The sequence below is a fragment of the Patiria miniata genome, unplaced genomic scaffold (genome assembly GCF_015706575.1).
Source record: "Patiria miniata isolate m_02_andy unplaced genomic scaffold, ASM1570657v1 HiC_scaffold_17, whole genome shotgun sequence".
Lineage (NCBI taxonomy): Eukaryota > Metazoa > Echinodermata > Asteroidea > Valvatida > Asterinidae > Patiria > Patiria miniata.
The window spans coordinates 11,348,626-11,365,316 of record NW_024037055.1 but is presented as its reverse complement, the minus strand read 5'-3'; the positions used below and the strand labels follow the sequence as shown (position 1 = coordinate 11,365,316).

Genomic DNA, 16,691 nt, shown 5'->3' with positions numbered 1-16,691 from the left:
CAATAAACTCGCCCGGATTAGATAAAAAATAATGAAGCCGTTCCCGCCTGAGAAATGGACACCCCTTTGTCCGTTGTCGATGTGTTTCACATTTGATCCAACGGAGGTATGGGGAACTCCTTGTCATGGTTAGATGTGGAGCCCGTCCTGCGCTTGATTTGAAAAAATTTTGATCGGGCGGAGGGGGCTCATCGGCGGAGGGTAATTTAAGTACCCGTGCAATGTCCCTCTGCAGCAAACGGAATTTCGTTTCCGCGATGGACAGCCATTGTAACCGGTCTGATTCTTCGTCATCTTCGGATGAATCAGCCGAATGCGAAGGCCAAAATGACCCCGATGACTGAGAGCCGTCTGGAGGGGCTTGTTGTACAGAACCACGCGGTGGTGGCTGGGCAACACCCTCGGAGATAATAGACATACATCGTACATAATACTATGCAGATGGTGAAGACTAAGCACAAGCGGGGATCCTGGCGCACGGCTAACTGTGTGCGGTAGGTCCCGTTGTCTCTGGACCACGCGACCGTGGCCCACGGCCGGCGAATGTGAAGTCCCGTTCGCTGTAGGCCAGGCTTCCGGTATAGCGCGCAACCATGTGTGGTATACATGAACGTGTACATGTATGAACATGTGTTTTTTTCATTTTTGTACATGTACATGTACCTCGTTGTGCTTGGGCCACGCAATCGTGACCAATGAATGACGACTATGAAGCATTCACTGCAGATAAAGACTCCAGGAGCACGGCTAACTTTGTGCGGTATGTCCCTTTGTTCACGGGTCACCCAACCGTGACCGGTGGCCGGAGACTGTAAGACTAGACCAACAACCGAGGGTTGTGGGGCGTGGCTCGCCACTCCAGGGGGGCCACCATTAGGGCCCGCCTGGCGTCCTGCAGACATAGCCGATAGTGTAAGTAAAATCGACTGAAATGACTGCAGGAAAACAGACCTCGAGATTGAGTCCTCACGTCAGGAGCGTTTGCCCCGGTGGGACCGGTCAGAGGAACCGTCAGAATCTGAAGAAGAACGGCCCCAGGGTGTGTCTGACTACAAGTCAGAAGACACCTGGGGCACCGGGACCCCCGAACAACGGAAAAAATCCGATGATGAGAGTCGTCCCTCTGAGCGAGACAGCACGGGGCCGTCGGTCCGGGATCCCCCGGTCGACCGGCTCCGCATCGCTCATAATGTACCTGGCCGACAGCCCCTCAGGCCCCGTGGGCTGAGTGAGCGCTGGACGGACCTGTAGCCCGTGTAATAGCCCATCCCGACAACCAGTGGTGTTCGGCACTGTGTCGGAAGGACACGGGTGACTAGAGCCCAACAAAGTGTGACGGCTAGTCCCCTCGGGCTGCCCCGTGATCGGGGGAGGGCCAGGTGACACAGCGGCGCTCGTTGCTGAGCCACGCTTGCCCTGACGGCCCTTCTTAGGCTTTGCTCTGGCACAGGAGATATGTTTTGGAGGAACCTTGCCGGAGTGTGCCTTTAGTTTGAGTGTTCCGCCTGAGTTGACCGGAGAAGGTGACCGAGGTCCCCTTAACTGATCGGCGGAACTACCAACTCCCCCAGCCGACTGTGGCTGAGGGTGCCGGACGAGAGACTGCTGCCGCGGTAACGTCATAGCGTTACGGCAGAGTCCCCCGAGAACTCGGTCCGTCCCGTGGGAGAGGAATTCCCCCCGGTTTGTGACAGACTGGTTCTCCCCAAACGCTGCAAAATAATCAAATAAATACAACCAAGAAGATGATGAGAAACTCTACAAACTGTTGTTTTATTAACTCTTTTATTATAAACTTCTCTTAAGCGCAAAAAAGGGTAGTAAATGACGAGGAAAACAGCGAGCTATTTTACACACGTCCTACCCGACCTGCCGCTAAGAGAAAAGACGACGCTCACGAGGCACGCATGCCACGGGGTATTATGGGTAGGGCGCCAGAGGGCGCTACTGTATATAACTCTTAGCAGAAAATACCTGCCGGTAGGGGGAATATGCATAAGTAGTATTGCTCTACAGGTAAATAGAGTGAAGTAGACCAAAGGCTTTTCCGCAAGTCTTTGCGAAAAAAACCTGTTTAGACTAGATCTTTGTCTCTTGTGAGAACAGAACACAGGGATTTTCTGCATTATTTTGTGTGTGTGAGTTTTACTTTAGTTGCCAATATTTAGTTATGTGAATTATAATTTGGTGTACAAACTCTATTTAATGGAGAATTTTGGGAGTAGCCCAAAACATATCATTTATTAAAAATCAGTTGATGACGTCATCTTGATGTCATTTTGTATTTGCATACAAGTAACTCTATCTACCTTCCACCAAGATTCAGGATGATTGGACCTCCCTTATGTGTTGATGACGTCATGATGACATCACACATTTTTCAGCAAATATTTATGACCTAAGAAACAAACCTATTGCAAAAACATTTTTAAATTTATCATGTGTACGTGAGATGTGGCGATAATCTCTAAAATTTTTAGAAATCTATATAAAATTATGTGATGACGTTACCCTGATGTCACCTCGATGTTCATCTATGACACATCCCTATCTAAACACACAAAGTTTCAAAGCAATCGGACAATCGGACTCTAGGTACAGGACTTTGCAAAATGCACCTTTATCCCTAACTCCCTAGGCCTTTTTGCTAGGATGTAGCCTCAATCCTGCAAAATCCTCCAATTGGCCTCATGGAAAAATAGCATATAGCCTCAATCCTGCAAAATTCCTCAACTTTTTCTTGGATATGGTCAGTGGAGAGGTGACCACTGCCTGAATCCTGCTAAATCCTCCGGCTATGACAGTCCATAGGCTGAGACAGAGGCAGTGACATCCTGGAGCAGTGCGGAGGATGTCAAGTATAATCAAGGACTAAATTTATGCTAGGCTGAGCATAAACAACACAAGGTCCGGCCCAAGACCTTGACACAGTGCGTCCTCTGAAATCAGCAACGCACTTTTGCCATGTAACCTCAATCCTGAGCAGTTCAAAACCGAAAATTATGCACACTAATGTACAATGTATGGTGCCTTTCAGGGCAATATATGTGCGAAATTAAACAAAAAAGTACCTGTAAGGTAAAAAAAAAAAGGTTCCGGTTTCTGGTATGTGCGCGGGTCGCCGTAGCCATGTGCATCAACAAAATTAAAAAGATTTTTATTTCATTGTTTGATGATGTCTCAAAACCGCCAAACTCACTGGTTCGACTGGAATCCTGCTGCTGCATAATTTTAACGTGTTTTTGATGAGCCATTTTTTGTATTGCGCCAATGGTGTGTGACCTTTACTTTTATATCAGCTATTTAATCAGTTTTTCTAATGACTGCACTTGATAAGTTTACACTACAGCAGCATATGCGTGCAGATCCTCACCTGACTCTTTTTAACTATCCTCTGTATAATTACTACACACGCTATTTTTCAACCCTCAACCCTCAACCCTCAACCATCAACATCAACAATCAACATTAACATCAACAATCAACGTCAACACCAACAATCAATATCAACAATCAATATCAACAATCAGCAATCAAAATCAACAATCATCAACAATCAACATCAACAATCAACTATCAACAATCAACAATCGTCATCAACAATCAACATCAACAGTCCACACCAACATTCAACACCAGTGCGTGGAATTAGACAAAAAAAGTGGTCAGACAAAATGTCCGAGCACAATCAAAAGTGTTCTGCCATTGTCAAGTTTTGATCTGCCATTTAGCGTTCCAAATTTGAAGGTCACATGAGCAAACAAATAGGTTATCAACAGTCGAGGACTAGTTAAAACATACTTACATAGTGCTCTCTTCATGATTGAAAACTTGAAATGCGTCCTTTTTCCCAAGTAAATTACTCTGTGAAAGTGAAACCTTGCGAGACGAACTTTCAAAAGGCCGCGTTTACTATACTTCAAACACGTGGACGGTACATACACGTGTGTACATGCACGTACGTACGTATCCATAATACACACTATGTAGTTGCAATGACAAGCGCCGGGCATTCACGCGCTCGTTTCTGTAGTAAGCCACGTTGTGAGAATTTAGTAACAATCACGCACTTAAAGCATACCGCGCAACACAACGTACTTTGATCTTGCTAAATTCTCATTACATGTATTGGGGTGTAAACGCGTTGCATCTATTGCGTGAATATAAGACAACACGTACATGTAGTTAGCAGCCGCTCAGCGCGCGTACGGTAAGTATTACAGACCGGATCATCGGAACAACAAAATACTTTTGAGTGCAACCGTTTATTTCATACTTCTGAAAAAGACAACTCCACAAAGAATACATAAATCGCTCGGACATTTTGTCCGAGCACATCTGCATTTGGTCGGACAAACCATGAAAGTGGTCGGAAAATGTCCGATGTCCGACTGTAATTTCACGCACTGAACATCAACAATCACCAATCAAAATCAACAATCATGAACAATTAACATGAATAATCATTTATCAATATCAACTATCTACAATCAACATCAAAAATCAACATCAACAATCAACATCAAAATCAACAATCAACATCAAAATAAACAATCAACATTAAGAATCATCTTCAACAATCGACATCAACAATCAACATCAACAATCAACATTCAACATCAACAAACAACATCAAAAATCAACAAAATCAACAATTAACATTCAACATCAACAATCGACATCAATAATTAACATCAACAATCAACTGCAACAACCAACATCAACGATCAACAATCAACAATCAACAATCAACAATTAACAATGCGCAAAAGCATTATGTTCTGTTCATTAAGCAGACATATTTCTTGCCATAAACACAAACATATGCTAGTCCAACACAGTGTGTTTGTACCACATACTCTAGTTATTTCTAGTGTTGCTCTTTATTGTCCAGTTTTTAGTCGATCACACATGTTCTTGTTAAAGTCTCATTCTTTATCTTGATTGTTGGCTCTTGATGGTTTTTGTTTTCTTCGCGACGCTTCAGGTGTGTGGGGGTTGCGGTAACACAACTTATAGTGCTTGCACTATTTCTACTCTACCTGATTCGTTTTGTTTAATAATAATAATAATCATAATTATAATAACTAGACTTATGTTTGTGGGCAAACACAGGGATATTTCGGTAATTTTTGTGACATGCAACATGTAATGTTTCAAGTATAAGTTCCATCCAGGAAGGATGTGTAGTTCTGTTTATAATAAATGGTGGCATATAATATGTGATTTCATTCTCACAGGGCTTTGAATTATGATGTCACATGGTGACGTCATGAGGACGTCACATCAATTTTCATCTATAAAAATATTTTTTTTGTAAATAACAACTTAGCCAGAGCATACATCGTTCACATCTTTCACCAATTTTGAATAACAGGGCACTTCCAGTTTCAACCGGAAGGAAGGGTCACATGATTTTGCACATAATATAAAAAATGAAGACCCTGGATTATTCTATCGATTCCTGCAAAAGTCATGTTCAGGTCTCTCACAGTTGATTTTATATTAATTTTCAAAGATTAAATCTATTAATCTTCAACGTGACGTCACGTGACCAATGATGACGAGGACACCAATGTATAATGAGGACACAAAAAAGCAAAATAGTACCCACCTTGTCTGTACAAAACAAGCTTGAAAAAAAAAAAAGCCACCCCCCCCCCAAAAAAAACACCCCGCATTGCTGCATCAATTCTGGAACTGCGGTCTGACCAGAGACCGACTATTTTTTTTGGGGGGGGGGGGCCTAACTGTGTTATATATAGCTAAATCTTGATTATATCTATCATGGTATATTTTTTTAGCAATTTTTTTAAGGTTTAGAGGTCTTTCTATTGTAACTTCCGGTCTGATGACGTAATCAATTTTTTTTTCGCGCACAGGTCTTGTCTGCATTATGGTCATCATGTACATTAATTTTGAAGCAAATACCGCAAAATTCGCCACAGACATCAAGTGAAAATGCGTTTTTGACGTTTTTTAACCTGCCGCTAGAGGGCGCTCCAACACCTCATGGAGTCACCCATCATTGTTTTGAAAGGTCAATTCAGGCAGACACTAACATCGTTTAAAGCAAGTTCATATCTTTTTCCACTTTCAAATTACTAGGCACTTCCGGTTTCGATCGGAAGGAAGGGTCACGTGATTTTACGCGCACAAGATAAAATAAAGAGCATGTATTGTCATATCGATTCCCGCAAAATTCAAGTTCCGGTCTCTAACGGTTGATTTTATATTGAATTTCAAAGATTAAATTTATTATTTTTTGGAATGACGTCACATGACCCACGATGACGTCATGATGACGTAATTGCAAAAAAACTACATCTTCAGTGGGTTGTGCATTCAGGTATTGACAACTGAAGTTCATATATGTTTTCATTTTGGCAAACAGTTCCAGAGAATTTGTCTAGAAGCATAAATAAAACAAAAACAAGAATATTGAATTCATACAATATCAATAGGTTTTGGGCTAAAGCCCAACACCTAACAAAACAAGTCAGGTGTGTTTACAAACACAAATGCCCCGCAACCGTGACTGTTCCCAAGACATAACACCACTCTTTTAACATCAACTTACATGTACCTTGGTCACATGGAATGCTCATTGACAGCATTAGTGTTTTCCGTAGGTTTTATATGAATTAACCGCTATGATCTCAGAATAAATACAAGATTTAGCCACTGTGACCTTGACCCTTGACCTTTCGACCCCCAATGCAATAGGCTTCTTCGGATTACCAAGGACAATCCACAAACCAAATTTGAAGTTCACATGTCATGTATTTCTCAAGTTATCAAATTAACAAAATTTCTTTTGTTTTAGCCACTGTGACCTTGACCCTTGACCTTTCGGCCCCAAATGCGATAGGCTTCTTAGGATTGCCAAGGACAATCCACAAACCAAATTCCCCCAAATCAAAGGTGATTTGGGAGTCCGCGAAGGGACGATACTTACCTGTTAAACCTACAATTTGCATATTTCTCTAAGCCTTAGGCTTCCACGCTAGATTTTAATACCACAACATGGGCGCCCTCCATCGCCCGCCCCCGCTCCCGCCTACGGCCAACTCGTCCTCTTTTCTCTAGTATCTAACTTTAGGGCGAGCCACCGTGGGGAAGGAGGGGGGGAGGTTTATTTGTTGAAATGAATAGTTGGGTGGTGTCTCCTCTCAAGGTTTTGTTTGAGCCAAGTACCATTTCAGTGCTCGAACTGGACACCATAATTTATCTTGTGGGACGGAAGAAAACCCTTTAAGATCCGGAACAAAAATCGGTGGAGGGAAGAAGGATGGAGATTGATTCTTCGTTAAAAACCCATGACGAGGCACCAGTCGTACCCCGTTGGGTTCCCATCGGATATGCCCCGGTTCCACCGAAAGGGCATGAATCTCGCTTCTTCGTCTAGCCGTGGCCGTGGCTAACAGGAAGACCGTTTTGACGGATAGGTCGAACAAAGAGGCGTTGGACATAGGTTCATATGGCGGTCCCGCCAAAACCTGAAGGACCTGTGCCAGATCCCAAGACGGAACCAGCTTCTTAGATGGAGGCCTCTCAACGAACATCCCCCGCATGAGCTGAGTCAGGCTAGCATTATCGGACAACGTAGATCCATCCAGGAATCATAATGGACAGCCGCTATGGCTGATCTGTAGCCCCGAATAGTGGATACCGTCAGATCCTCATGGAACAGGTGCATGAGGAAGTCTCCTACCACTGCTAAAGGTGTTGTGCTTGGTCTTGTCGGATGGAATCGGTGTTACTCTCGGTAGGTATGCAGACGGGGGAGTACTCGTGAACTCTATTTCGTAGCCGGAAGTTACTGTTTTGAGTACCCACCCGTCGTTGCACAAAAGGGCCCACGTCCTTGCGAAACGTATGAGTCGACCCCCTACTGACTCTGTCCCACTGTTGTAGTGGCCTTGTAAGACGAGCCCGATGGGTTGGAGGCAAACGGCGTCAACGGTTTACGGGGGAATGTCTTGCCCCTAGTCGTTGCACTGCCACTTCTGGCCGGACGAGAGCTGCCCTTCAGACTAGGCTGTCTATTGAGATTGATCTTGTTCGTAGCTTTTATCCACTTCGCTTCAGCTTGCATGATCTCTTGGAATTTCTCTCCAAACAAGTCAGAACTCAGTCGAGGGAGGGATTCCAGGCTGGACCTCAAACCATCAGAGGAAACAAATATTGTATCCAACACGTTAGCTCGGTGGGCGTTGATTGTCATCAAGGACATCGCATAAACTGGTCCATGCACAGCCGTAGCCCGTCGTCAAGGCAACGAAACGCTGTCTCAGTTGCCTCTGGTGACACCGGCGAGTCTGCCTCACAAGAACACACCAAGTATTCTGACAGGAGTTGTAGAAAACATGCCACTCGAATTCCTGCACGTGAAGCTGTGTCAATCTTCAGTAATGACTCTTCAAAAACATTCTTTTCTTTTCATGGAAAAGGTGATTTCACAGAACTTCGGCCACCCGAATCCGCCGCGATTTTATCACGTACCGTAGCGGGCATGGGCGGCACTGATAACAATTTATCGAAGTCCGCCTGAGATACTCTGAACGGGCGAGTTTCACGGCGCACGAACGGACGTATTTTTTTAACCTCCGAAAGTGCGCTCATGCGATCGGCGCACAGCCGATCAATTGGAAGAACCGGAAAAAAAGATTTATCATTTAACCAGATTTAACCATAGTTAATTTCCTAGGCTGAAATTCGGACTTGATATCCCTTTTCTAAAACTCTTCCATTTGCCACAGATCAACCCACCTTGGAAATTCCTAGTTTGCCGCGGGGCATAATAAAAAAAATCCTATTGTTTTAATCCTAATGACTTTGGCCTTTGTCTTATGGGGTCTAAACTCGTTCATTTTCTCTAATGTTATCTACCGGTAGGAAGCTACCTGCACTGTATCAAGGTTCATGAGATACATACAATCCAGATATCACTGTGAAACCAAACATGCACACACAGTCGTCTTTTACTATACGCCTGAGGACAACCTATTGTGTTTGTCCCTGTACTATAACGCTTTCCCATAGACTAAGCACGTAAACGTACGATCGAGGACAGTTTCGAACAAAAGCACTGTCGTTCAAGGACTGTAAGGATCTTTTGTTCTCCCTTTGTGTCTGTCCTCGAGCGTAATACAAGACAGAAAGACACACACGCACACGCACGCACACAGTCGTGTTTTACAATATGCCTGAGGACAACCTGTTGTGTTTCCCTTTGTCCCTCTAATATAACACTTTCCCATAGACTAAGCACATAAACTACGATCAAGGACCGGTTTTAACAATAGGCACCGTTGTCCGAGGATCAAAGGCCCCTTTTTGCTCCTTTTGTTGTCTGTCCTCGAGCGTAATACAATACAAGAGCGCACAAACGAACGCGTACACCCACACACACACACACACACGCATACTTGTTTCACATGACTAGTGTGGACTTTCCATTGCTTTCGTGTAGTTAAGAAAAACCAGTGAAAAAACTCATTTTTCTCAAACTGTGAAAACTCTTTCAACCCATTTTTTTTCTATGATTCCCTTTAGTGTTTCTCTTCATTCTGCTACAGATAAACCTAACCCAAAAATGCCTCTAAACCTGTTTTCCAGAAATGGGGAAACACTGTGTGGACGTGGGGTAAGTCCACACAACGTCGGTGCTACCTACATTATGTGGACGTCTTTTGTTCGGAAGTCCACACTGCGTATGTAAGACAAACTCATGCACGCTTACATAGGCATAGAAGTGGGGTACTTCCTTTGTTCTCGTGTACTAAAATTTTGCAACGTCGCACACTTATGTCAAAATGCCCTTATTTTAACCATAATTAATTTCCTGGGCTGAAATTCCTACTTAATATCCCTTTTCTAAAACTCTTCCATTTGCGACAGATCAACCCAACTTGGAAATTCCTAGTTTTTGAGTAAAATCCATATCCGCAAGTCGGTCGGCATTCCTTGTGGGGTACCTCCCATTGTTCCGGTACCCAACAAGGCAGTGTTTGTACACGCACACACACGGATGGACAAGGCAGAAACAGTATGCCCCATAAAAAGGAAACACTATTTGCTGTACCCCCAGAGGACGCCCTTTCAAATGATGACATCATAATGCTGTTTTTGTGTCCTTTATTCTGTTCTAAACACTTCCATAATTTATTTGCTAATAGTAAAGAGCTTCTGCTTTCAAGTTATATTAAATTTTTATTGCCCTGTAACACCGGAAGTGAAGGTCAAGCAATATTGTGCCCGGGAATAAGAATTGTTGTCCGAGGCATCATTTACAACCTCACGCAAAAACGAACACGATACTCTATTTAGTTCTAAAGATAAAGCGGAAACTATTTCCACAAATTTGGCCCTTAAATTGCTTGTAATTTGATACCTCATGACATCATGATGACGTCAGATTTTTTTGTTACAACGGAGGGGGCTCAAGTTCATACCAGGTTTTATCATAATCCCGTAAATCGTTTGGAAGAAATTTGGATCGTTTTGATTTTGAGGCTTCTGTTTGTATTTTAATTTCCGGTTGACCCGGAAGTAAAGCCCCCCCCCCCCCCCCCCCCGGACAAGCAAGAACAACAACAACAAAAGAAGAGAAAAACCGGTAAAAAAAGGAAGAAAAAGAGGTGCAGAATTATATTGTTGTTAATTTATTGGGTTGGGGGGGGGGCCATTGTCCCTGCCTACCCTCGAAAAAATGATCAATCAGGAAAATGCTGGAAAATATAGGGATTTTTTTGGGAAATTGTGCTTTGCCCCCTCTAGAAAAAATCCTGGCGACGCCCATGGCACCCATGTTCTACATCGAGAATAGTGTGGTAGGAGGGAGGGATGCTCTACAGGTAACTAGCCATTGGGTGATCGTGTCGCGACAAGCCGGTAAATATGGCGGGTTGTCGTGACAAATAGCTGTGAATGACAGATTCGAAGTGACTTTGGATGGTTAATGTACCACTTCAGAGCCGTGACCAGGCACCAAAATTTGTCATCCTGAACGGATATGGCCGGTCTCTATTGTAAGGGAATGCAGTTTGTTACGTTGTCTAGACATAGCCACTGCTAGTTGAACTGTCCATTGGTTCAAATGTAGATCTCGATAACGTGGATAACACGTTGAAGAGATCCCATGTAGGCATGAGCGCACATGTTGCGAGGGGGGGGGGGGATGACAAACATCCCCTGACTAGCTAGCTGAGAGCTTGACTCTTTGACATCGAAGTTCTGTCCGGGAAACCTCCATGAATAGCCACTATTGCCGAACGATAATTGTAATTACGGCCGTAGTGAGGTTACTTTCTAATAAGTTTACCAGGAAATCTGCAACCTCCCCTACAGAAGTATCAAGTGGATGCAGAGATCGGCTCCTACACCACTTGTAATAATGGCGTAGTCTCCTGTCATAATTTTTTGGGTCGATGTTCTTCTACTGCAGGCTGCAATAGCTACAGATCCTTGAGAAAATCCTGCCTTGCTGAGGGATTGCGTGAAAGCACCCTGCACGTCAGGTGAAGTTCCCGCAGAGCCGGGTGAAGTTTCTGCAGAGCCGGGTGAAGAAAACCTGGGAAAAGCTGGGTTGGAACAGAATGTCCAGTCTCCACGGAAGAACCACCACTGGCCAGTGAACACAGAGTCTGGTTAGCCTTGGGAACCATGGTTGGTGCGGCCAGAAGGGAGCTATGAGGAGGACCTTGCAGTCTTTCCTCTCCAGTTTGGTCAGTTACCGAGGGATGAGGGAGAACAGGGGGAAGGTGTAGGGAATCAGCCCGTCCCACGGTATCGTCAGTGCATCCGTCTGCCATGCGCCATGCGCCAGGGTCATGGACCCTTGCACAGGACACCGGTATTAATTGGTGATTGATCCGAGAAGCAAACAGATCAACATGTGGTCAGTTGATCAGCAGGAAGAGTGATTGAGCGACCTATGGGTGCAGCGTCCACTCTGTCGGGAGGTGGACTGCTGAAAGTGTGACATTATTACACAAACACCAATTGTGGAGTTCCCATGTAACTGCACACAGTTGAGCAGACCGTGTGCCCCCTTGGTGGCTGATGTAAGCACTGCCATGGCATTGTCACATCAAACCAGGAGCGGCTGGCCTATCACTGATACCTGAAAATGTTGGAGAGCGTTGGAGACTGTTAACATCTCGACTTTGTTTACGTGTTTGTTTAGCGGTGTTCGGAGCCCCACCAACCTGCCACTTGGCATGAGTGGAGGGTGGCCCCCCAGCCAGAAAGTGATGCATCTGTCGTGACAGTCAGCGATGGCCGGGGTCTGCAAATAGTATGCCCCCCTCCCTTGAGGTTGGCAAGTCCAGCCACCACCGGAGGTGGGGTATCAGCCAGGGCTCAGCAAGGGATGACTTTATTTGGCGATGACAGGGTCGGTAGTGAGAGAATAGGTGCAGCTGGATGGGGCACATCCTTAACCTGCAAAAACCTATGATGTCCACCAGGCCACACGCCAGATGGGCATCATTGGCGGCCTTTCTGAGGTGGCAAGCCACACTCAGCAACCCTCGGTCTTTGGTCACAGTTGGGTGGCTCAAGGAGGAAGGGACACACCGCACACATTTAGCTGTGCTCCAGTGTCCCTGCCTGCATTGCACGCTCCGCAGCCGTCAGTCATTGGTCATGGTTGGATGGCACAAGGACAAAGGCTAGCCGTGCTCCGGTGTCCCCGCCAAGGCTGAGCTTACACCCGTTTGTCCGAGGGAGTTGCTCAGCCACCGTCCCTTGGTTCTGTGCAGCTTGCCCCTCCAGACGGCTCTCATTCACTAGTCAACTTGGCCCTCACATTCAGGTGGCTCATCCGATGATGACGAGGGGGCAGACCAGTTGCAGCAGTTGTCCATTGCAGAAACAGAACTTTTTTTGATACAAAGGGACATGATTCGGGTACTATAACTACCCTCCACTGATGAGCACAGGATGGGTTCAACAACGAACAACGACAAGGTGTTCCCAATACTTCCTTGTGTGCATGGAACGAATTCGCAACATTATGTCCGCTGACAAATGGCAGCCATTGTCCAGGCGAGAACAAGATTATTATCGTTTCGCCCTGGTGGATTTTGATTATTTATTCACCACGCCTCCCGTTCACAGATTGGATTCGCGGCAAGCTTGAAGACACTCTAAGGAAAGTGGACTGTCTCCCGAGAACTTGTTCCATCCCGGGGAAGAACAATTCCCCCCCCCCCCCCCCAAGTTGTGACAGGGCCGGTTCTCTGCAGACGCTTCATTTTCATGGAATAATCTCACTAACACCAGGGTTGGAAATTAGCGGTAGCCCACTAGCCAAATGCTAGTCAAAACAGTGGCGGGCTAGTCAAACTATTCCTTATGAAGCCCGGCTGGTGAGTTAAAAAAATATTGGGATACAGCAAAGATGAAAGGACAGGAAGAAATAAATCAATAAATTCAGAAAGCAAACCTGTATCAATTTGCATCTAATTTTATCAACTGTTTTAAAGGGTTACATTTTTAGATCTGTTTATTAAAAACACTGACAAAAATGCCTCAGAATAGATGAGAAATCAGTTGGAAATGTGTAAGAACGAATTTTACTTATTTTTATTTGAACCTATTTTCATTCCAAGGTCGTCTTGTTGAATCATGTCTGTTTTCACATCGCGTACTTGCGTGAGAACGTGAAAACGATGGAAGATTTACCTGCGTACATCCGATGGATTCTAGATTTATTCAGGATTGTTTGGATCACGTTTTCATACAGTACTTATTAACGGTCATTTTAGATTGGTTTGTAAATGAAAATAAATCCTTCAAAATTATTCAAAAAAATTGTCTGTCCCAAAAGACATTTTCACATAATGCGATTTTTCAGTTTCCATAAAATTCTGAGGGTGATTTTCTGAAGAAATCAATGTACCCAAACTAATTTGAAAAACTCTGACTCTTACACTTTAATTTTCCTTTTCGAGGGGCACTAAAGTGAGCCACCAGGGGTCAACTTTCAGGCTCTATACATCTTTTACATGTATGCACATTGTTGTGTAATATGAGACACTCTATAAAAGAAAAAGACATGCGGTCTAGTGAAAATGTCCGCGGGCTAGTTAAGAGTCTGTTTCTGTAGCACGGCTGGCTAGTGAAAAAAAAAACATTAAGGTCGAACCCTAATAACACACTACACTATAACTCAACTACACAAACTCTAAACCAAAAACTTCTCTTTTATAGCGATAATGGGCAGTCGAAAAACAAGAAATAATACGAGCGTATCATAAACACGTCCTACCCGACCTGCCACTAAGAGAAAAGAAGAAGAGCGCGGGGCACTATGGATAGGACACCAGAGGGCACTATTTTGTAAACTCTGAGCGTAAATACCTGCTGGTCTCAGGAAATATGCATAAGTAGATTGCTCTACAGGTAAGTTGAGTAACAAAGACATGGACATTTATTACATCTTCAGAACTACAAGCATCACAACAACTGTGTTATCAAATTAAAGGGGACAACAAGATCTGTCATTTGGTTGGAATGCCAGTGGGATGGAATGTAGTCAAGTGTGTTTTGGGTAAAAAAAAGAACATGTTTTTGTCTAAAATCATAGTCATTTTTGGCACTTCAGAGAGAAAGCTTCAAATTCTATGCCAAAAGATTTTTTTTTGATTGATTGCTCATATCTTAATTGTTTAAACTTGTACCAAAGATGGGCGGACAAACTGTAACATAAGTTACCGCAATGAAAGTTACCACCATTTTAGGATGTGTGGCCAAAATGGGAAATGAAATTACCTTTATTACCCTACCAATACATAGATCAGTTACCAGCATATATATTACTTTAATCAATGCACGTCCAGTATGAGGAGACTTTTGAAACAAGACCTACACACAATTATGCATGTCCTTTTTATGTAATGAAAGTTACCCAAGTTTAATCTGTTGCCATGTTCAAATTTAAAAAAAAGCCCGACTGTTGAAACGAATGTGTTTAATTGAGAGACTCTTTTGTGTTTCTCGAAGAGCCTAAAAATCTAATGAAATTACCGTGGAATTGTCCTTTTTCATACTCACAATCCTCTCCATCTTCTTGTTCTTGAGGAAGGCCAAAAGTGGAGTCATTTCTTGAGCTAAAAGCAAATAAAAAAGCAACAGTTGGGTGCCCAAATCATGGTTTACCTGCAGGTACAAAAATGACATCCATTTGGAGACATTTCCAAATGGTATTTATTTTGCTTTATGAGGCATCGTCTTGCCACTATGCGGGGGAGGTAGCTTTGCAGCCTGTCGCCCACTTTGCAGGCAAGTCGCCTGTGACTCAAACGCTACGTGGGCAAGTCACCCTATACTTTCCCTCCTACAAAACTGATATGAGGACTCAACATATCTTTGTAAACAAAGCCATCAATCATGACCAAATGCCTGTTCCACACCAAGTTCAAATAGAAGTGACTTTAACTGGGTCACTGTATAAAAGTAAATTATGAACTTCAGAAGAGGCCTCCACCAAGCAAACACTTAGTGGTGCACTGTCTGTTGAATTTCTTAACTGGCATGGCAGCCTGGACTGCATACCTTCTTTTTCATGAAGTTTAGCCTCCAGTTCCTCTAGGTAGGTCTCTGCACTTGGCAAACGCTCCACCTCGGCTTGCAAGGACTCTGTAAAGGCCTGGAAATCATCATCTGAGACATACAAAACAATTAGAATATTTTAAAATTCTAGGGGACATTAGCTAAAATGTTAGGGTATCTCTGAAAGAGCATGGAATAATATGGAATCACCTTTTAGCTCTGCAAGTTTGTTTTTCCATGCCAAATTATTTTGTGTGTGTGCAGCCAAGTAGGAAACAGGATATTTATTTGTCTAGGTCAAACAATCACTGTCTGATAATCCCAAAACTATGGCATTTGGTTGTCCATGAGGGGACTGTTAGGACCAACAGATCTTTGTCATGCTGCCACCATTTCAGTCATGTTCCCTGTACCCAATAACAGTACTGTACCCAATAACAATACTGAATGATAATGTGTTTTGTGCAAAAAGGAACAAGACTATCTTTCCTTCCAGAGTCGCTTTGGTTACATTGATTTGAATGGGAAAAAAATCACGATGGCCCAACATGATAATGGTCTTTAATTGCATATTTTCTTAGCTATGTTAATAACCGTTGAAGTCAAGATTTGCAATATAGGATGCAACAGTTCCCTCCTGCGTCAGCACCAGCGCCGTCGCCAGCCCAGAGCATCAGGAGGGGCCATAGTATCAACTAGGGGGCCTACTACTATACAAATATACATGTACATGTACTGTAACAAATGTTAATGGTCACATGGTACAGCGCCCTCTGTATGTGACCTCAAGTTAGTACACACACACACTGGAGTATAGAAAGGTCACACACCCACACACATAAGATTGCTAAGACAAAGGAATGAGACTTGAGAGCATGGCTACCCTCCGAGCAGCTTATCAAAAAAATTACACCATGGAACCACGTGGAGAATTTTATCACCACATGTGTTTATAGGTCAATAACCCTGGCATGCCTGTACATGCACAAGATATAGGTCATTCACATGGCCAGGGATTGTTTACAACCTGTCTGGGCTCTGGCGGCACGAGGGGTTGACACAAAGGGATCGGCGGCAATTAGGGGTTGGCCACTAAGATCTCCCATTACTGCACAAAAGCATTTGGCGCC

At 43.9% G+C, this 16,691-nt stretch overlaps 1 protein-coding gene across 4 annotated transcripts in view; it reads right to left on the bottom strand.

Moving 5' to 3' along the window:
- The window catches only part of LOC119723821 (regulator of nonsense transcripts 3A-like), an 83,204-nt gene that overhangs the window by 31,272 nt on the left and 35,241 nt on the right, over nucleotides 1-16,691 (bottom strand). For 3 of the 4 annotated variants that reach the window (XM_038194698.1, XM_038194699.1, XM_038194701.1), the window contains 2 exons: nucleotides 15,565-15,672; nucleotides 15,037-15,119 (listed from right to left, as the gene is read on the bottom strand). In XM_038194698.1, the coding sequence (XP_038050626.1) occupies nucleotides 15,037-15,119; nucleotides 15,565-15,672 (191 nt within the window). The remainder of the gene's footprint in view (nucleotides 1-15,036; nucleotides 15,120-15,564; nucleotides 15,673-16,691) is intronic. The other variant, XM_038194700.1, reaches the window with a different exon arrangement.